General features: G+C 35.1%; 1 protein-coding gene across 5 annotated transcripts in view; it reads right to left on the minus strand.

Moving 5' to 3' along the window:
- Positions 1 to 22,575, minus strand: part of TTC21B (tetratricopeptide repeat domain 21B) — an 87,726-nt gene that overhangs the window by 54,878 nt on the left and 10,273 nt on the right. For 4 of the 5 annotated variants that reach the window (XM_061201131.1, XM_061201123.1, XM_061201116.1 and 1 more), the window contains exons 5-13: positions 22,328 to 22,450; positions 19,408 to 19,565; positions 15,468 to 15,552; positions 14,263 to 14,361; positions 12,659 to 12,851; positions 12,111 to 12,208; positions 11,603 to 11,803; positions 8,022 to 8,151; positions 1,598 to 1,755 (exon numbers count right to left, since the gene is read on the minus strand). In XM_061201131.1, the coding sequence (XP_061057114.1) occupies positions 1,598 to 1,755; positions 8,022 to 8,151; positions 11,603 to 11,803; positions 12,111 to 12,208; positions 12,659 to 12,851; positions 14,263 to 14,361; positions 15,468 to 15,552; positions 19,408 to 19,565; positions 22,328 to 22,450 (1,245 nt within the window). Of the gene's footprint in view, positions 1 to 1,597; positions 1,756 to 8,021; positions 8,152 to 11,602; positions 11,804 to 12,110; positions 12,209 to 12,658; positions 12,852 to 14,262; positions 14,362 to 15,467; positions 15,553 to 16,192; positions 16,391 to 19,407; positions 19,566 to 22,327; positions 22,451 to 22,575 lie in introns of those variants that run through there. The other variant, XM_061201145.1, reaches the window with a different exon arrangement.

A 22,575-nucleotide genomic window follows, 5' to 3' on the forward strand; every position in this document is an offset into this window, starting at 1 on the left:
GTGTATAAGGCTAGCAAATATATTCTAAGAAATTATTTTAGTTTTCAGGAAATGAATTTCTTTACCTCAAACTTCTCGTACTGAAATAAAGTTATCAGATTTCTACACAGTTTCTTGTCTTTTCTTTATTTTCTAATTTGAAGATTAAAAATTTCAGGGCTTCCCTGGTGGCACAGTGGTTAAGAATCCACCTGCCAATGCAGGGGACACGGGTTCGAGCCCTGGTCCAGGAAGATCCCACATGCCGCAGAGCAACTAAGCCCGTGCGCCACAACTACTGAGCCTGAGCTCTAGAGCCCGCGAGCCACAAGGCCGCGTGCCTAGAGCACGTGCTCCGCAACAAGAGAAGCCACCGCAATGAGAAGCCCGCACACCGCAACGAAGAGTAGCCCCCTTGCTGCAACTAGAGAAAGCCCCCGCGCAGCAACAAAGACCCAACGTAGCCAAAAGTAAATAAAGTAAATAAATAAATACATAAATAATTTAAGATTAAAAATTTCAGGACACGTTAATCAAACATTGGTTTTACCCTTTGATACTACTCCGAAACACGTAGTAATGAATCTCCTGTCTTTATTTTGGCTATCAACAGCATATACAGAAAAAATAAAGAGAATGACAAAAGATGAGGAAGGAGTCAAAGGGAAGAAGATGGTCCAGAATGAGAGGATGTGGCAGCCATCTAACCTCCAGGATGGCTACAGTCCTCCTAATGCTGGGTTCTGAGCCGTAGCTAGGCATCGTGTTTACCTGTGGGCCTTGTGTAAACAATCATGCTTATGCTCTTCTCTCAGAGATTCTGATTCACTGGGTGGGGCACTGGCACTGGGGTCACAATGCACCACCAGTCTTGAGAACTACCGTCCTAAGAAGCAGGCATTATCTTCTGCAAACCTTGCCTGGAGCTTGAATTCTCCAGTGCACTAAAGGGTTCTCACATCGAAGGGCTCAAGACACTGCCAACCAAAGCAAAAGTCTGAGAGGCTCCTCCTTGACTCCAGGTCGCTCAGGAAGCCCCTGAACCTAGGATTTTCCGTAATGCTCAGGAATATGAGATGTTCACACTGAATATCTTGGATAGAAATCTAGTGTGTTTATATCCTCAAACCACATACCAACTTTCAAAATGACTAGCTGTTCTCTGATGATGTTTCTAAAAAGAAGTTATTAAAAACCAAGGTCCAAGAAAGAAACAGGCAATAAAATAAAATCCTTATACATAAAAATATTTGGCACAATGCTCTACAGTCTACAATTATCTCTACATATTCATATTGCATTTAATGTTCACTATAATTGTAGGGTATTATTATATAAGTTTTCTAGAAAAGAAAACTGAGGTTCAGAGAGAAACAGGTGAAAAGACCAGACACTATCTCCAGGTCTTTTGTTGCCAAGTCCATATAGCTGTTTAACTACACCACAGTTGCCTCCATTTTTTTCTCCTACTGCTAATGAGTTCAAAATATTTTCCATTAAAAATGCATTTATTAGCAAAATATTACAGGCTAAAAAACAAAATAGTTGAATATGTAAACATCTGCTAAAGGTTCAAGGAGGGCGATATGTCTTATCCACTTGGGTCTGGAACACTTACCTTAAAATTATAGCTCAGACAAAGTTCAAGAGACTGAGAACACAATTTGAATTTTTCCTGAGACAAATAAACCTGAGCCATCAGGAGATGAGCATCTGCATAGGAAGGACTGTGTTCTAGGCAATGCTGCAGATTATTATAAGCTGCTTCAGTATCACCTAATGAGGAAACAAAGCACTATTATAATACAAAATGATCAAGAGGAAACCTGAGAGAACACGGAGAAAAGTATTTAGTCTATGGATAGTTCTGGTGTTTGAACTTGAAAGTTCTCTGTTCGTAAGGCCTTAGCTTAACCTCTACCTGCACTAGTCAGTTTCTTTTTAATACGCATGAAAGAATACACCTAAAGCCAGGCCATCCCTTGGTCATAAGGAGCAAATCAGGAAAAGTATGTGAAAAAATCTGAATCCATCACCACTGTTACTGAGAGCCCTTTAAATGTACCTGTATTTTCCCTGTCAAAAAAAAGTTTTTAATTTACAATTTCATTAAAATAAGTTATGTTAAGACATAGAAATTTAAACAGAATGTTATAGTGCCACATCTAGGCTAGAAATTTTACTACTGTACAAAAAATAACCAAAAAAGGAATAAGGATATATTCCAGGGGTTTAGAAATGTGAGTTACAGATTTAAAATGCCTTTAAATACTAACTGAAATATCAAATGTTTTGGAACCACAGGTATTGGACATCTGGAAGTCTTTTTCTTTTATTGTAGTTGGTTTACAATACTGCGTTAGTTTCAGGTGTCCAGCATAATGATTCAGCATTTTTGCAGATTATATTCCATTATAGGTTAGTAAGTACATCCGGGAATCTTAAAATAGAAGGAAATGATCAAGATGAAAGTGAACAGAATATTGGAATCTACCTTGGGCTGACAGATAAGGTAGAAGAGGCTCTTCAGAGAAACAACAGCACAGACTCTAGGTGCTAGAAGTTTCATGATGTCACCCACACTGATTTGCATTTAGCCATCTCATAAACTGGCCTTAAGTAGGTGTAGCTAGGCCAGCTCCCCATGTAACTCTGCTAAGGTATCCGTTCAATTACTCTCTGTAAACTTACCTGACACCTTAACAGACAAAGTAAGGCTAACAGTCAGGCCTTCAGTTCCCAAACGCTCAACTTTCTTCTAACAGAAATCCATTTAAACAGAAAACACTTTCTTAGAGACAGAGGATTAATGAACAATAATTTAGCTGGGGTAGCACAATAACTTATTAAATACAGTGTCTAAATTTCTCAGTTAACCATCAAGCATAATAAACATTAGATTCTTTTTCACTGTGATGCAATCCAACACTCAGAACTGTGCAGACAAAAAAAGAAGGGGAGATTAAGCATAATAAATTTGCATGCAAATTACTACCCCCATATTCTTTTAGGAAGGAGGAGGATTAAGGAGATAACTTGAAAAAAGAGCTTATTACTAAGTGGAGAGAGTACATAGAAAAGAATTAGGGTTTGCAAATAAGAGACTGGAAAAAAAATGAGGACTGTATGAATAACTGAAATCATAATCTTTTTTGTTGGTGACTACAAAACATTATTTTAGAGCAGAGACATGAAACAAAAAAAAAAAAGAGAGAGAGAAAACTGAGGAAAACATCATAGAAAACCACCAAACTAAAAGGGCAGACAGAAAAACAGAAAAAGAAACAATGGAGATACAGAGCAACAAGAAAAAAAAAGATAAAAGGCAGTACTAAGTCTTTATTTATCAATAATCACCCTAAATGTAAATGGATTGAATTCACTAATCAAAAGACCCAGAGTGGCTGAACAGATTAAAAAACAAGCCCCAACTATATGCTGCTTCCAGGAGACTCATCTTAGCTCTAAAGACAAACACAGGCTCAAAGTGAAGGGATGGAAGATGATACTCCAAGCAAATGGCAGCCAAAAGAAAGCAGATGTAGTTATACTCATATCAGACAAAATAGACTTCAAGCCAAAAGGGGTAACAAGAGAAAAAGATGGACACTGTATAATGATAAAGGGACAATTCATCAAGAGGACATAACAATGATTATATATGCACCTAAAATAAGAGCACTAAAATATATAAAGTGATCATTACCAGACACAAAGGGAGAAATTGACAGCAACACAGTAACAGTAGGGGACTTTAATACCCCACTTACATCAGTAGATAAATCACCCAGACAGAAAGTGAACCAGGAAACAATGGCCTTAAATGAAACATTGAACCGATGGATTTGATAGATATGTACAGAATATTCCATTCAAATGAGCAGAATACACATTCTTCTCAAGGGCACGTGGAACATCCTCAATCATAGACCATATGTTGAAACACAAAACAAGTCTATAAATTTAAGAAGATTGAAATCATAGCAAGCATCTTTTCCAACACAACGGTATAAAATTAGAAATCAACTACAAGAAGAAAGCTGGAAAAATCACAAATGTGTGCAGACTAAACAACATGCTACTGAACAACTATTGAGTCAATGAAGAAATCAAAGGAGAAATTAAAAAAACCTGAAGACAAGTGAAAATGAAAGTATGACATACCAAAATCTATAGGATGTAGCAAAAGTGGTACTAAGAGGGTAGTTTATAGTAATATAGGCCTACCTCAAGAAACAAGAAAAATCTCAAATAAACAACATAATTTTGTACATAAAGAAACTAGAAAAAGAAGAACAAACAGAACCCGAAGTCAGTTGAAGGAAGGAAATAAAATATTTATGATTCTATCTAACAACTAATGAATAAATGATCAAGTTGATTTCATAAAAAACAATGCTTAATAGAGCATTTTCCATTAGAAGAAATAATCAGACATGAAGCAAAATGATAAGAATAAATAATAAATAAAACAATATCTAAAAAAAAAAAATAATAATAATATTCATGTACATTTTGGAGAGTATTGATTTTCATTTTGTAATTTTTTTTCTCATTTATTTTTAGGTTACTGTAAAAAAAATCTTCTAAGAGATGATAATAAGAAATATCTAGGTCACGTATTTATTTATACTGACCTCTGATTCTTGGAGACTTGTGGAAGAGAAGAATTGTAGTCAGTGAACTAGAATATTTGTGATCATTAGCATCAGTATTACATAGAGAAAGACATTAAAATTAAAACGGTCTAGAAAAAATAGAGATCTGTCTTTCGTCTGTGCAAATGATGAACACAGCCACATTTAAAAAAAATTATTTTCCACTGTTAAATATGTTCTGGGATTTTAAATTTATAAAAGAAAAAAATCTTCAGGTTCCTAGCACCAAGGAATACAAACATAGTAATTTGTGCCAGGGTTGTAGAAAGAGTATTGTGAGAAGCTTAAGGGTAATATTTCTTCTTTCTTTGGGAACAGAAAGTTGGCAAATTGTTCATTATTTTTCCTCATGAAGAAATAATAATAACAGTAAGAGAAAAACACTGTATACAGGCCTCTTGTATAAGTGCTTTATGTATATTTTCTCACTAATCTTTCCCAAAGCACATGACATCATTACTGTTACTAAGAACTAGAGTTGAAGAGATTGATGTACTGGAAAATCAGAAACGGAACAGGGTGCATGGCCCAGTCAATGAGATTTGAGTCTGAGATGTTAACTCTGAAGAGATAGATTTTTGTATTAGAAGAGACAATAACTTTGACACTTCTTTTTCCCTTTCTACATTAGCATTTCTACTTTCGCCTCTTCTTCTTTATCCTACAAATAAATCTTTTCTATGAGTGTTATGATAACTACAACTTCTCTTCTCATCTAAAAGTTGGGAGCTGATAAAGCTGAGGTACAGTGATTCCACAGCACAGAATATATGTACATTAGTTTTCCTGATAAAATCTTTAGTAATAAAACTGATTATATTATTCAGTAAGTTGGGCTATTTAATAAAGTTTTAAAGGAATTTTCCATTGGCCAACAAAAAAAAAAAAAAAGAATTAGGGTTTGCAAATAAGAGACTGGAAAAAAAATGAGGACTGTATGAATAACTGAAATCATAATCTTTTTTGTTTCTTCTAAAGATAAGGAGGAAGAATATGTCCAGTTAGCTTCAGGAGGCCACGAAGTATTTCAAAATGGAGAAACGGGTCATCACTGTTGGGAAAAAACAGGCCATAAAAACAAAGATCACATCAATATCACATTCTTATCTAAGAGCAGCCCAATTTCTCTTGAGAGAAAAATGGAAGAAATTTCTGTCCTGCAGTTCTGCCTTTGTCAGGTCCTATGTAATAAAGAATTTGGCTGGCATTTATCCCAGGGAGACAGGGAGACAGTTCCCAGGAGACAGTCTCTAAATCTTGGAATTTCCCAAGCAATAGGAGAATCTTTGTTATTCATGGTGGGCCCTGAGAGCTTATGCTAATGATGTGGCTCAGGATGGTGGCTGGCCTTGCCAGAAAGATCAACCCTGTGAATAGAAGGGTAGGGCTTTGAGCCACCTATACCAGCCTAACCTAGGGAGAGGGGAGCTGGAGACTGACTTCAATCACATGGCCAAAGGTTCAGTCCATGTCTATGTAATAAAACCCTAATAAAACTCTGGATACCGAACCTTGGGTGAGCTCTCTTGGTTGCTAATGTTCCACAGGTGTCGTCATACATTGATGTGTCGGAAAGTTGATGTGTCCTGACTCCACAGGGAGAGGACAATGGAAGCTTCACAGCTGGGACCCTCCCAGACCTCACCCTCTGCATCTCTTCCTTTTGCTGGTTCGGATGACTTTCAAATTTCAGTTTGCTATCATAACACTCTAATCCTAGATATAGTGCTTTCCTGAGTTCTGTGAGTCTTTCTAGTGAATTATCGAACCTGAAGGGAATCATAAGAACCCTTAAATTAGGAGCAAGCTAGTCAGAAGTGCAGGAGGCCCTGGGAACCCCTGAACTTGTGGCTGCTATCTAAAATGAGGGCAGTATGATGGAGAACTGTGCCCTTAACCTGTGAAGTTTAGTCCAACTCCAGGTAGTTGGTACCAGAGGTCACTGTAGTTGGCAATTCAGCAAGAATATTGCTATTTAGACACGTGCCACCACTGTTTCACATGATTTCAGGCTGCTCTTTTTAAAAGTGGGGTTAATATACAAGACTTTCCTTCCTAAGACTTTGGCAATTAACTATTACTATATTGAAACTGATTTATATCAAAATTCAAAATAAATAATGAGTGTTTACTAAATTAATCACAGAACTCAAAGTCCCAGTTTGATCACCTAGTAGGTGATACCGGTTCTAACTGGGAAGAAAGTAGAAATATGATGTGGCTCAATAGAACTCAATCAGAAGAAGGTATTAGAGAGTCACTTCTTACAACTAGAGTATTTTAGAGGTGAAACAAGCTTTTGTGATCATTTGGTTCTCTTTTTAAAACAGTTAAAGGGACTTCCATGGTGGCACAGTGGTTAAGAATCTGCCTGCCAATGCAGGGGACACGGGTTCGAGCCCTGGTGTGGGAAGATCCCACATGCCGCGGAGCAACTAAGCCTGTGCGCCACAACTACTGAAGCCCGCGGGCCTAGAGCCCGTGCTCCGCAACAAGAGAAGCCTCCGCAATGAGAAGCCTGTGCATTGCAACGAAGAGTAGCCCCCGCTCGCTGCAACTAGAGAAAGCCTGCGCGCAGCAGCGAAGACCCAACTCGGCCAAAAATAAATAAATAAATAAATTTATTTTTAAAAAACCCAAAAAACAGTTAAAACTGAAATCCAAAAAATTAGTAAGGTCAAACTCTTCACTCGTTCCATTATGTACAAGATTAACTGTTAACGATAATGAACACCTTGAAGTTGGTTTCTGTCCTATAGGACTCTACAAACTTAACTTACTTTGCATAGCATTCAGCCAGCAAAGATACATACATAAGTACCATATGATGGTCTATTTTTATATATATTGTCATACATATATTTGTGTCCTAAAAATCTAAGGTTATAACTGAGGATATTTTTTTAAAGCTATGTATAACCAATCACAGAAACTAAATAGGAATTAATCAATGAATTTCTTAAGGGCCTGAAACCTGGTGAACATCACATTTGGTCATGCCAATGAGTCAACAATTATAAATTATAATCTGTTCAAAGGAGAGATTAAAGACTATAAATTATACTGCCAGGACCTAGTACCATCTGATGGACTTTTTCTAAGTGGTAGAACTGTATTTTCCCAGAAATTCACTTGAACCACAGAAGTTTATAGTAATTTTTTTAAAGAATTAAATAGTAAAGAAAGTTATGCAGTTTTATTTTGGATAAAAATTACTCATCTGTGCACACGTAAAATGTGCATTTTATGTGACTATTCTATGAAGACTATTCTATGTGACTATTTTACGTGACTATTCATACGAGGAATGCTTAGTTTGTTTATACAAGTTCTTATCAACATCAGAATATAAAGGTTATTTTAAGATTTTAATGTATACCTTACCTGACAAATATTTCACTTTTGCTATTAGGAAGACAGCTTGCAGAAGACCAGGAACAGTTCTTACTATAGTCTCCAGGATTGAGGTACAACGTCTGAGAAGTGGAGAAAGAGGTTGCCCAGGACTTGCAGGCTAAACAAATCAGCAGATCATTTTTTATAGGTTTATAATAGTATTTAGCTAAAAATAAACACATATTAATTGTAATGTGAAGAGCAAAAATCACATATTTTTCTAAAATTTGTCTTATTCTATTTATTGCCCAAAATCTTTACTATGACTGGACTAATACTAATTTATCTCCCTGGGATCTATGAACAGACTATATAAATGATAGCTTTTGCTCAGCAAAATAACTGTGAAATTATTATACAGTTACTAATTTGATAACATATGAAATGAGCATATCTGTTTAAAAACTTTATCAAGAAAACATATCTGTTCAAAGGAATGATAACGAGAGGTAGAGTTTCTTGCTGGAATTGAGAGTCAAGGCAATGTGAGTTCCAACTCTAAACCTGCCTTGTGATTTACTCAATTCAGTAACTTGCACCACCCCCTAGAATACTGTAAGGTCAGTTTTTAGAGAATTCAGATTTCATCATTCTAGTAAAAATCCAAAGGTTGAACACTCACGTATACTACACCAAATGTCTCATACCTTCATATTCCCCACTTTTCCGCCTGGCATGTTGTAGGCCCTCAAATTTTTGTTCTCTTTTTATTAATAGTGAATACGATATCTAAAGCAGTCCTAGACCACTTTTTTATTCTTTTAATGGCTGTCTATTCAACCCATCTTTATCCAGTGGTTATTCACTCACAACTTAGAAATGTGATATTAGAGTTTAAATATCAAATGTTCGTTCTCCCTGCTTTGCCTTACTAACGCTCCTTCCTTTATCTGAAGGATGATCCTCCCAGCCCCCCAATCTTACACTCCACATACACAGATTCTTAACTGGAGCACCGCCTCTTACTGACAGTCACTCCTACGAAGAGCCATTGTTACTAACAAGAAAGTGTGGTATCTTCTCACTATGTGGAGGCACCAAAAAAAATGTGTCCTCAAAAGGATTTTCAGAGTATAAAACTATTGGTGCCTAGAATACTTCAACTTCTTGAAATTTCTATAGCGCTTATAATCTATGTAATAATTCAGCATTCTTTGTCTTATACAGTTCTATAGTAGTTTCATATTTAGTTTTGCCTCTTTTATAGGGCTAAGGGTCTTTATGTGTCTCAAAGATCAGACTTTTAAAACTTCTTCACACAGTAATGGGCACAGAGTATATTCTTAAAACATTTATTTCTTCAGTGTAACTGAAAATAATGAAAGCATAGGTAAAAGGGTGAAGTTCGGATAATGTTCTCTGCCAATTGCTAAGAATTACTCATTGAAAACAACATTGTTTTTTACTGTAATTTCACAGAGAATCATAGAAAAAAACCAGGACTTATATGGACAACCTCTAAGATAATATGTTTGATTTTAGAAAGTATATATATAAAAGGGCCAAAGTAGAAACGGAGCTGGAGAGACAAGTCTGCCTTTCTGATATTTCCCCACGAAAACAGCATTTTAAATGCTAATCAGATTCTATCATGCTGATAAAGGTTATATTATGGAAAAATAGGATGTCTGTGGACTAGGGACCCAACTACCATTTAACACGTTATTTCTTACTCCTTGTACAGTTTACTCTCGGCACAGCTGCCAGAAGACTCCTTTTAAAATGCTGAACTGGATCATGCTGGAAGCCTTCTGGTGGCTCCCCACTGTACTCAGAACTGAAGCCAGAGAAGTTACCACACTGGTCTCTATGCTGAGACCTCGCGGTGACTACTCCCCAACTCCTCACTCTGTCCTGGGCACACTCATCTCTGTGTCCCTTTGGGCCACCTGCACAACGGCTCCCTTTGCCTGAAACACTCTATACCATATTCCCACGACCTTCAAGTTTTTGTTCAAATTTTACCATCTTAATGAGGCCTACCCAGACCACCTTATCTAAAATTACTACCCCCACTGCCCTGTTATTTTCTTCTGTGATATTCTAACATACTACATGATTGACTTAATTATATTATGTCTCCTCCTGCTAGTACTCATGTTTCAAGAAGGCAAGGGTTGTAGTTTGTTTTTACAAACTATTTCCCCAGCTCTGAGCAACTCACTGGTACAAGCACTTGTTGAATGAAATCTAAATACTGCATGAGTACTGAAAAATGCTTTCCAACTCATTAGCAACTGAAAACAGATCATGACTGAGACTGAGATCAATCCCAGGTGTGATTCCAGACGGATTAGTTAAAAAAAATAGGTTATGAAAGTCTGGAAAAGGACATGATGATCAATGAAAGGCAGCATGAGTTCCCTAAGGGAAGGTCATGAACAGTTACTGAAGTTCATTTACAGTTACTGAAGCTGTAAATCAGAGAGAAGGCTAAAAACTATGCTTTTAGGAATGAAATTATTTGCTAGTGCCCGTCACGATATCCCTGTGTTGAGTTGTGAGTTGAGTATAATAAAGTCAAGTCATCTGCTTACTGTCTGTAATGAGAGTGTTGACTAATGGATCCACATTAACTTGGAATGAACTCCCTGGCAATACAACAGAGGGCTCCATTCTTAGTTCTACTCAGAGCTAGATAGGCAGATGACAATCAGGATCCAAAAGGACAACATAATCTGGAATTACGGGATAAATCTGGAGAGAGAAAATTTCACAGGGATAAATGTAGAGTCCTACACTTGGGTCCAAAGTTACAGTGAATAACAAATCTAAGGACTTTAGTTAACAGTTAATTCAATAGGGGTCGATAATGTAATGTGATTCACAAAAAAGGAAGCTAGATAGACATCCAGAATTAGGGAGCAAAGAATCTAATCTAAGTTTTGCAGTCCAAATCCATATTTGGAAGAGTGAGTTTAATGAGGCACTGATAAAATGAAAAATATCCTCAGGCTTACAACCAGCGTTCTCAAACTATGTCATGAAAAAAAGAAATGGTTGGAAACCTGGAATTGTTTAGAGGAACATGAAAACTAATTTCCAAAATCTGAAGGTGTGTTTTATGAATGAGGAATGGTCCTTGCCAAGACTAAGTAACTGGACTTGCTCCGTGTCACTCCAGAGCAGAAGGAGGACCGATAAACGAGTGAATTTTTTAATATAAAGAGAAGTCTGACTTAACATAGGAAATACAGTCTAATAATCACAGTTATACAATAAGAACTGCATCTCTGAGTGCATCCAGAGATGGGATGGGCACGTAATGAGGATGTTGTGGAGTAGATTCAAATACAAGGTGGGTGTCTGAATTAAATGACCTCTAATAGTTTGTTTAAATTTAAGATTTTATGAATTACAAATGAATGTTTGTAAACCAACACATTTATTAGTCGATAGTAGTCATTACTGTAAATAGTTTCATTAAAAATTATTTCACCTAATATAGATACAAATACTTCCATTTTAAGATGCTGATTATAGTCTAACATGTAGAACATAATTTATTAGCAACTTTCATAAAACACCATGTAAATGCATCCTTGAAAATAAGTCCCAGAATTACTTACCTGCAATGGACAGAAATTCAGATATTCTGTAATAATTTCTAGCAAGAAATCAGGATTTAACTTCTCAAAATACTGTATGCCAAGAGGTAAATCTTCTAAGTGTGAAAAATGAGTGTCTAGGACATCATTTAACAAATTAATAACTTCTTCTTGTCGTTTATTTTTCTTCATAGCGAGAACTGCATGTAAATAGGTTAATTCCTGGAAAATAGGTAGTTTTCATAAATTACTCCATGCAGCTATAAAGCCATTTATTTCTACTTAGATTTCAAAAGTATATGAAGTGCTATTTATGTACAGTATTTGTTCAAACTTAAATATTAGCTTGGATGGATTTTTCGAATCTTAAGTCTAATTATGCACGGAGGTAAATTAATAAATGTAATTACATATTAAAATTAGTGTACATTAGTCCTCTAAAACCATTACTAAATATTAAGACATTTAAAATTTCATATTTTATAAATAGTAGCTAGGATCTACCATCTGATAAAATAAAATACTATACCGCCGATTTTCCAATAGACTGCTGAATTTCACTAAGGAATTCTAACTGCTGATCTGCATCCTGTAGTTGCCCTTCTATTAATTGACATTGGATAAATCCTAAAAAAAAAAAAAAAAAAAAAAAATAGACAAAAATGGCAAAATTCCACATCATTTCAGGCACGTACACTTCAAGCTAACACAAACAATATTAATTAAACAAGGGTTTTTTTTGCCATAATACATCAAAGTTTTAGATTTAAAAACAAAGACAGAAAGAAGAAAAAGAGTGAAAGAAAATGGGTAGCTTTGTACCCACAGAAAATCAGTTACTATGGAATTCATAATTTATGTGAATTATCTCATAAAAATCTATTCTCTTAAGATAGTATTTAAGAAGTAAAAATTTTATTCTTAAAGGTACATGATTTTTTTTTCTGTTATAGACAGTGGAGAACAGTTTAATTTTAGAAAACCATAAAATATGTCTTTTCTTTTTTAATGGCAGGTATGAAAAGCAATCATTACTCGCATCTGTATGAGGAACACTCATAGATATGGTTGTCATACCAATTAGTGCAGAGACACTGGTTTCATCTAGTGTCATGGCAGTCTTATACCACTTCAATGCCTCTTTAACTTTCCCCTGTAAAATCATTTGGTATCCAAGTTCTGTAGCAAATTCTGATTGCTGAGGAGTTAAACTAAAAGCTCTCTCTAGTAATGTTTGGGTTTTTTGAAGAATCAGTTGACTACGTCCACACTAAAAAGAAAAAAACAATTTAAGTTAGATTAAAACACTTCCACTCGGAAGAATTCACTTTTTCTAAATGTACATATAAATAATTTTTATTTCACAGATTCAGAATGTAGGAAAAAAATAAAATTATTTCATAAAGAAAAATGAAACTGCTCTATTTACTATCTAGACAGTGCAGCAAGAGTTCATATCCTAACAGAACTTAAACAACCGTATGAGTAATGCTTTTAAAAAACAGCTATCTTGAAAAGTTTACTGCTTCTAATGATGCTGCACAAGCAAAATCTTCAGAGCTCTTTTTTCAAACTGTCTCATGATCAGAAAAGAAAATCATTACTTTAAGGTTTTATATATATTTATGTGTGTGTGTGTATATATACATGTGTGTATATCTAGAGTAATATAGAGAGACATATATATATATTTTATTGAATATATATATTTTTATTGAATCAAAAACTAGGACAAGGATCTGCTTTACCCCTAAAGACAAGTATACCACCAGTGAGAACCACGCCTTAGACTCTTCTTGAAAAAAAGCCTTCAAAATTATTTCAAGAAATGGCAATGCTGTCAGAATAAGTATAAACTTTTTGAACATAACAACTTTGAAGAGTCGTTACTTACTAAATTGTTTGATTTGTTGTAAAGTAATAAAAACCACGTGTCTGGCAGTAGGTAAATAAAAAAAGGTAAATACCCCCCCTTAACTCAAACTTCCATAATAGTGGGGCAGGCGGGTCAGGGACAGTTCCTCTAAATTTCACATGATCCGACAATCTTTGTTTTTGAATAAGAGAATTCAGTTTATTCATGTCATTTAACAATTAATATCCTTGATTATTTTCTTTCAACTTTATTTTAATAATTATTTTACTTACTCTGTGTCTCCTTTCCTTATTTACTTTTTTCTAGTTAACTTTTCAATCCTCTCATTTCTTGTAGTGATTTTAAAATTCTGCTGTATTTTTCTATTCCATTCCCAATTACCTCCTTTTTACTGGGTGCTTGTAATAAAATCATTTCTTTGTTATTATAAAAAAATAAGATAGCAACCACTTCCCCCACCCAAATAGTCTATTACCCACTTTACAACATTCAAAAAATAGTTTTAAAAACATAAAACAAAGAACAACCCTAGTCGTAAACCCTACGCTCTGATTCCCATTTCCTTTGTCTGGAAGGCACTTCCCTATCCTTAAAGGATTCACGGGTGCCACTTCCTCCATGATACCTTCATGATGGCTTCTGATAGCTGGAAACTGTATCTCCTCTGAACTACCTTAAGAATGTATCACGTATTTATAGACACATCACATTTTCACTCTAGGTCATGTGCTTTTTGGTGCCTCAACATTTGTGACTAATTTTATATTTCCAGCTACAAATAACAGAGCTCTGTTGGCACTCTTACAGTTCTGCTGAAGGCTATTGTGATATTATAAAAAAGTTGAGCATTCTGCGGTTCCATGGCATCCAGTGCATTTCCTAAGTTTTCCAGCTTGGTGGCAGCCTAAAACAAAAAGTATTCAGTATTATTTAAAAATAAACTAAGAATAAAAGAACATAATACATGACATGTACACTAATAAATATTATTATTAATATTTAAAAAGATCTTTGCTTTTATAAAGTCCCCTTCTTCCAATGAAATCTTATATGTTGCAAGAGGATAAAAGGCCATTTTACAAAAAGTTGAATAATTATAAATAAATAACTGCATTTTAAAATGTGTTTCCTTAATAATTGTTATTGAATGGAAACCTTTGGGTTTCCTAAGGGTGGGTAAAGATACCCATAATATTCAATTAACTACACATGCCAAGCTCCCTCTCCAATAATTAATTCATAACACACGAGATATGAATGATAACACATTTACAAACATTACTATAATATGAGATCAGTCCTTGGATTACCTAGATAGCCTGGTTTATATTTAAAATATTTTCTAGAACAGAAAAATCATATACTTGACACAAATAATTTCAATGCCTGGAAAATTTACTGAAGAGTTGCTCCTCTAAGATTCTTCTAGTATTTACTGAAGTATTTACTAGGTACTATCACATTATCCAATTTAACCAGACTAAATACCAGTCTAAATCTATTACTTGTTATAATACTATTTACTTCAGACTGGATTTTGGCATTCCATAATCTAGTATACAGTCAATGTGTTCACTAGCAGAGAAAACACGTGCCTTATAAGGTCCAATGGGATTTCATCCTAAGCCCATTTAACTTATGCAAACTCCATAAAATTGTAAAAGTACTATGAATTATATTTTGTATATGTTCTCTTCCATACCCAGTATCACTTGTTACATTAATCATATATATTACTGCACATGAGTTTTACATAGAAACAGCACATGCTGTAGTTAATAATTTTAAAAGTTTTCATGGGTAATTTTAACTATATGATATTTTTGCTTTACTAGGTGATTTAACAAACCCACCTCTTTGTTAAGGTATATTTCTAGGAATCAACTAAAAACTACCATGACATACATTCTAAAACAGCACTTCAAGGCTCTTTTGTATGTGCATGTGTGTGTGTAACTAAATATATATTTAGTATAGGAAACATAAATATAATAGTACAATACAACTTACCTTCTCTATATCCCCCTCCCTACACAAATAGTAAAGGGCCATCATTCTTAGTGCTTCCACATTTTGATTATCTTGCAGCATTAACCTGAAAAAAAAATTTCAGTTAATGTTATGTGTTTTTATTTGACGGCCTGAAAACTTGGTTTGCTGATTATTCCACAGTCTAAATAAGAAATTTTAATTAGTAAAGTGACATCTCCTTTACGAAAATTATCAATCTCATTATTTAAACCCCAAAGAATCTCTGGATCTTAATTTTGATATGTTTACGAAAGATATGAATACACTCTACCATACTCAACAGTATATTAAAAGAATAATTCACCCTGACCACACAGATTTATTACAAGAATTCCAGGAATGTAAAGATGGGCTGAATATCAAAAACTCTATTAATGGAATTCACAACATTAAAATAGATCCAATGTGGTAAAAATAAATTAGAAAATGTTATTAAAAAATCCTTTTAATAATAGGAACAAAAACAAAACTTAGTAAGAAATATGCAAAAGCTACAGAAATTCCTATAAAACTCTATCAAGGGTATTCAGAAACGGAACTGAATAAATGGGGTAACACACTAGGTTTCTTATCATGCACGGTGTGCTATGTTGAATTATTAGCTCCAGCTTTTTCACTCTCCCTGATTACATGCTTTCTGCCATGTAACTGAGCAGTTCCCCCTACAAATGCTGGCTTGTGCTTCACTGCCCCCAACTACAAACCTGGACATTTTTCTTGGCCAATGGGATGTGGATAGGAATGGCGGTGTGCCAAGCCTGTTTCAGAGGCATCGCATATTTCTGCTTGTCCTCTGCAACTCTGCTATCACCATAAGAAGGGCTTCCTCTGGGAAGCTGGTGTTCTTTGGCTGGAGCCCAGGGAAGAACACCCTTCGAGTGGGCCAGAGTCCAAACTGCAGTGAGGTGACACGCCCTCCCAGCTGCATCTGAAACTTGAAGCAGAGTCCCAGCCACACATCTGGACTGGGTCAGTGACCCTAGATGACCCACACCAAAGTACAAATGAGTGCACAGTATCACATGCCCTGAGATGTGTAGTTGTTTGCCGTAGATCAATAGCTGCCTAATACTAATAGCTAATAGCTAATACTAATGCCTAATAGCTGCCTAATAATACTCATTTGGGGTTAAAAAAATTCTCCCCAAATAATCTACAGACTTAATGCAATTCAACCCAATATCTTATAAAGTTTTTCTTTTTTTTAAGCTAGTTATTCTGATAGTCAACTGCAAAAGAAGGGCCAAAAAAGCTATCAAAAAAGAAACATGATGGAGAACTTCCCCTAAAAGATGTAAAAATCCATTAGAAATATAGGAAAGAACAGATCCAGTTAAAAAGAAAAAATGGACCAGTCAGTATACAGAAAAAAAATAGATTTTAGCATAAAAAAGCTGGTCAATGGTAACATGATCAAGGAAATGAAAATAAAAATAAGTTACCCTTCTTATTCTACCAGATTGTTTAAAAAACAAATAAAAAACCCCACATTGACAACAGCCAGAATTGGTAAGGATGGGGGGTGGGCATGCCATAGACTACTAATGAGAATCTTAGTATAATTTCTTACAAGAACAGTTTGGCAGCATTTATCAAAATGTCAAATGTGTATACCTGAGGCAGAGACTGCAATCTCTCCTCAAGTCCACTCTCCCCTTATTTGCTTGGGCTCAGGGCTAGCCAACACTTCCCAGCCATCTCTGCAGGTAGCCATGGCCAATGTGAGAGGAAGCAGTTTATGGCATTTCTGGGCCTGGGCTTTTAAGAAAAGCGGAATGACTCCTCCACACTCTTTCCCCTCTTACCAGCTGGACACCAATGTCAAGAGGTTTTAGGAAATGCCAGAGTTGCAAGATGGAGAGCTTGGGTCCCTTGAAGACAGTGTGGAAGAAGGCTGCCTGATCAAATCTTACACCCACTCAAAACAGTTACGTGTGACCAAAAAAAAAGCTCACTGTGTTAAAACATATGTTTGGATCTACTTTTTATAGGAGCTTAGCTTGCCCTAAAAAAATATAATTCCCTTTAAATTAGTAATCCCTCATTTGGGAAACCATCCTTCAGAAATACTCCTATATGTGTATAAAGGTGTGTGTGTGCATGTGCGTGTGTGTGTGTGTTCACTGCAATATTTAGAGCAGCAAAAAATTAGAAACATGCCTACCAATGGGGAAAGATAAAATAAACTATATTTATGTTCCCTTTATAGATGCTATTCATTGTTAATAAACATAAAAGGATATCCATGAAATACTAAGTTAAAGAAAAATCAAGTTTAAAAGCTATATAACAAGTCTATTTTTCACTTTTTAAATGCCCCCCAAGATATATGCATATATTTATATATTATGTGGACACCTCCCACTCCCACCCCCCCAAACAGTGCCTAGAGAGGAAATCTGGAAAAATATAAACATCAGAAAGTTACTTATACCCAAATTGTGGTCTCCAAACACCATTTCTCAGTGAAAGGAATTAGATTGCCCTGGACCATGGCTGATACCTACACAGGGCAGTAAATACACAAAATAACCCTGGTATATCTTGCCATACCAAATAGTAAGGAAACTATCAAAGACTACTAGGGTCATGTCAAAAAAGACTCAAGAACTAACTTGAAGAAGCTACTAATGGCCAAAGATAACTCAATCTGAGCAATTATAATAACCAAAATGGTTAGAAACACTCAAGTTTAATCCATGTGATATAAACAAACAAACCCAAACCACTATCAATCACCAATGGAGAATGCTAGGGATGCTAGGGGCCTTTTTTGTTTGTTTCTGAAACCTGGAAATAAGGGAAAAGACTCAAGCACTTATCCAACTTTTCTTACATGAACTATAACACTAGATAACCAATCAGCAGGTTGGAAGTTTTTCTTTATAGGAGGATTCTAGCTAAGAAATGCAGAAAGAATGACATAACCATACTGTAATCCTAAACCAAGTACCTAGGTATTGAGCTCGAATTGCTGCTAATACCACAAAAAAAGAGAAACAAGCATAGATTATGTCTCTTTGATGGAAGAACACATCAGCACTTATGAATTAACTGCCAAACAAAGAAACAAATAGTGAATGTGAATCTAACCAAGTCTCTAGATCCGTCACCAATTTATTAGAAATACTGAGGATAAGCAATAAGCTACACAGTTATATGGCATACAATCAATACAATTCATATCATTCAAAACCTGTAGGATAAAAATACTGGTTTCTTTAACTTATTTAGCAAGAACAAAAAGAGGAGGGGGTTGTTGGGGAGAAAGAAGAACAAACCAGGAAGGGAGGAAAGGAGAGAGGGAACCCTCCAATGCCTTCACACTTCAGAAGAAAAACCAAAATCTTTACCATGACCAACAAGACCCTGTGCTCTGACGTCACCGCCTAGTCATCTTGCTCCTTCCCATCCTTAACCATATGACACGTACTCTTGCCTCAAGGTCTCTGCACTTGCATTTGCTTCTTACTGCAGTCTTCTCCGGGATGTCTGCAAGCTTGCTCCCTCTGTCAAATGCCATCTTCTAACAGGCCTTCCCTGCCAACCCATAAAATTGAAGCCCCTCCCCCCGGTCCCTATTTCACTTTCCGGCTTTATTTTTTCTCCACTGCACTTTTAACTTTTTAACATACTACATAATTTCTTAGTTGTTCTGCTTATTATATAAGCTTCATGAGGTCAGGGATATTTGTCTTTCTGCATATAAGAGTGTTTTAGAATAGCTACCCAGATATTTATGTAAATCAATAAATTCAGCCTTTAAAAACAATGCAACGTTAAGGTTTTCCTCAATTCTATATTGTTTGAAAAATTCAAATTAAAAGAACCTTATAAGAAAAAAATACACATAGATTTTCTTTTTTCTCAAAATTATAACCAGATCCAAAGATACTTGTGACATCTTTTTTTACTTAACCTCTGTGCTGTCTCAACCGTCTGGTCCCAATCCTGCAAGGCTAGTTGTAGTTTCATTTTCTTTACAAAAGCAGGAAGGAAACTTGGAAAGTTCATGATTATCTGGTTCACAGTCTCCAGAGCACCTGAATAATTCTGGCGCATCTCAAGGCACTGTGCCTAATGGGAGAAAAAAAAAAGTGACATCAAAACTGTGATCATATATACTAAGGTTCTCACAGCACTTACCCTGGAAGAGGTAGAATTCTAGTGTTTAACATTTTTTATACTTTTATTTTCTGACCTTTCTGTAAGAAATAGTTTTCACTTTTATAATCAGAAAAACAAAATAAGTTTTAATCAAACAAAATTTTAAAACATCACAGAATAAAAATATTTTACATTATAAGTGACTGTTTTAAAATCCACTTTTAAGTAACTGAGAAATACAACTACAGGATGAAAATTTTGAAATATTTTTAGAAACATCATAAGGAATGTTTCTATTTATAACAGAAAAATTACCTTTTCGAATAAAATATTTCCAGGATATTTGCAAGTAGCATTTAAAACTAATAGATATTGTATCTTTTTTAAAAAATTACTTTCAGGCTAAAGAAGGTAAGACTTTAAAGAATCAGCAAAATAAAGTGCAAAACTACCTCAATATTTTCACTTCTATGAATTATCTTAAGGACATAAATGGATAAAACCAAAAAGAAGCATATTTATGGCAGAACTATTTATAATAGAAAAAATTAAAATAACCTGAAATGGCCACCTAGGATAAAATGATAGCATATTTACTTAATAAAATTTTAGGTGGCCATTAAAACTCATTATGTTAATTTGTAGATCGATATTTACTGACACGAAGAGATGTCATTTACGATATAATAGTTTAGCTGGTTATCTCCAATGGTGATATTTATTAATTCAGATATTATTGTATTCTAAAATTTTTCTACAATGTACATGTATTACTTTCATAGTCAGAAAATATAAATCTATAAATATAGCAAGTGCTTTAAGAACAGATGATTAGGCATATTTACCATATGTCAGATTTTTAACAATGTGTTTCTGAATCTCCTTTAGGAATAAATTTAGTCCTAGAATATCTCAGTTCAAAATGAGCATCCAGCCTCAACAGATGTACAGTAAAACTGCAATATATTCCCGAAATCAGTTTGAGATTATGTTCCCATATAATTAAAGGAAAGTATGAGAACCATCCAAAGATGCCACTATGTCAAAATAAATTATTATTTAAATTTCTCAATAGTGGACAATAATAGCAAGAAAGATTAATGCAGATAATTTTTTAAAATATATATGCCTTTGCAATCTGCCTAAATAGCTGGTAACATAAAATAACAAAATCATGCAAATAGACCACATCTAATACTTCCTTAGACCATCACCTCCCATATGAATGCAACATACTATATTAAATGAAACTAAATTTGCTATATAATTGGTTCATATCATTCCTAGTTGGAATTCAACTAATGCAAGCCTCTTGCTGAATGAACTGAAAAATAAATACATAATTGGAATGGGTTATATCAGAAAAAGAATTTAAACCAGTCTAAAGTATTAGAGGAAAAAGGTAAATCCTTCCTAAGCTGCTTATATTGACACTTGAAATAGCCCTACCTTAGATTACCTACTAGCTTTTCTTTAAGGAATAGAGGGGAGCAGAAATGATCAAGAAAAACTTTTTTAAAAACTTGCTAAATGCCCATAACCTCTAGCAGTGCCATTAGGCAAAACCTGAGTCCAAGCAGCACGAATACTAGTTGTACTGGTGGCAAACATGTGAACAAGCTCACTAGCCAGGGAAATTGACAAGAGCAATGTAGGGACATTGGCAATAGCCAAGACACCAATAATCCTCTCTTTCTTTTTTATCCCCCCACACCAGATTACTGCTAATCTAATAGACTGTTTTCCTAATATAAATTTAATTTTTTGCTGAAATAAAAAATGATTTTTTTTAAATTTAAGGCATTCAGACAGCATCCATGGAATTGAAGAAAAAGTCCAAATTAAACATTTCTACCCACCAATGATTTCTAATGACACTGCCACTTGGTCATCCCTCTCAATGTAAGTTAGATCATGTCATTTCTCTTTTCATTGGCTGCCCATCTATCTGGTTCAAAGCAAAAGCCAAAGGCTTTACAGAATCAGCCAGCCTCTCCTCATTCTCCCCCATGCCCACCTGCCCTGACACTCACCTTCTCTCCCTCTAGCCTTCACATTTCTCCCCTTCACTCATTCTGCTATAGTCTCCAGGCCTCCTAGCAATCCCTTCAACATGCCTTAAGGTATTTGAACTCTCTACTCCCCTATTTGTAATGCTCTCCCCAGGTGCCCACAGGGCTTTAACCCTCACCTCCTACATGTCTTTGCTCAAATGTCACTTTCTCTGACCACATCATTTAAAACTGCAAGTTCATACCCCAGTTGTACTTCTCCCTCTTTCCTTGTTTTATTTTTCCATTGTACTTACCACCTTCTAATATAGCATATAATTCACTTACTTTCTTTATTGTCTGTCTCCACCAGTAGAACATAAGCTCCATAAAAGCAAGAGGTTTTATTTTGCTTAGGGTATCCCTAGTATGTAGAGTGATGCCTCATACATATTAGATACATCATAGCTGTTTGGTGAGTAAATAATATAGGAACCACCACAACTACCAACAGCAACAACAAAAACAATTAAAACTGATCCAGGATTCAGGAATTTGGCAGGGAGTACTTTTCTCTAGCTTACTGTTCATCGTCCCATACAAATGCAAGTCCCCCCTGCAGTTGAGAGTTGATAAAAGTAACATAAAAACTATCTTTTTGAGCTACTTGGTTTTGTTGGGTTTCATATATATTACAAATAAATTTTAAAACTTCATTTTATTAATCTAACGCCAACTCACCTTACCCAGCAGAGCAAAAATATCATTTCCATCTTGTAATCCCTCTTCAAAATACCTCAGTGCTTTTTTAGTATAAGGTTCTTTTCCTCTTGTAATATCAAGCCATGCTCTCAAAACCTGTCCCTGTAAAATGAATAATTCTAATATTTTCATTTTTTTGGAAATGAAAGAAATAAATGTTGATGAAGAAGTTAAACTAAGCATCATTCTTATTTGTAATTAGTAACAAAAATCACTCTATCAAATAA

This window comes from Eubalaena glacialis, chromosome 1 (genome assembly GCF_028564815.1).
Source record: "Eubalaena glacialis isolate mEubGla1 chromosome 1, mEubGla1.1.hap2.+ XY, whole genome shotgun sequence".
In the NCBI taxonomy this organism is placed as follows: domain Eukaryota; kingdom Metazoa; phylum Chordata; class Mammalia; order Artiodactyla; family Balaenidae; genus Eubalaena; species Eubalaena glacialis.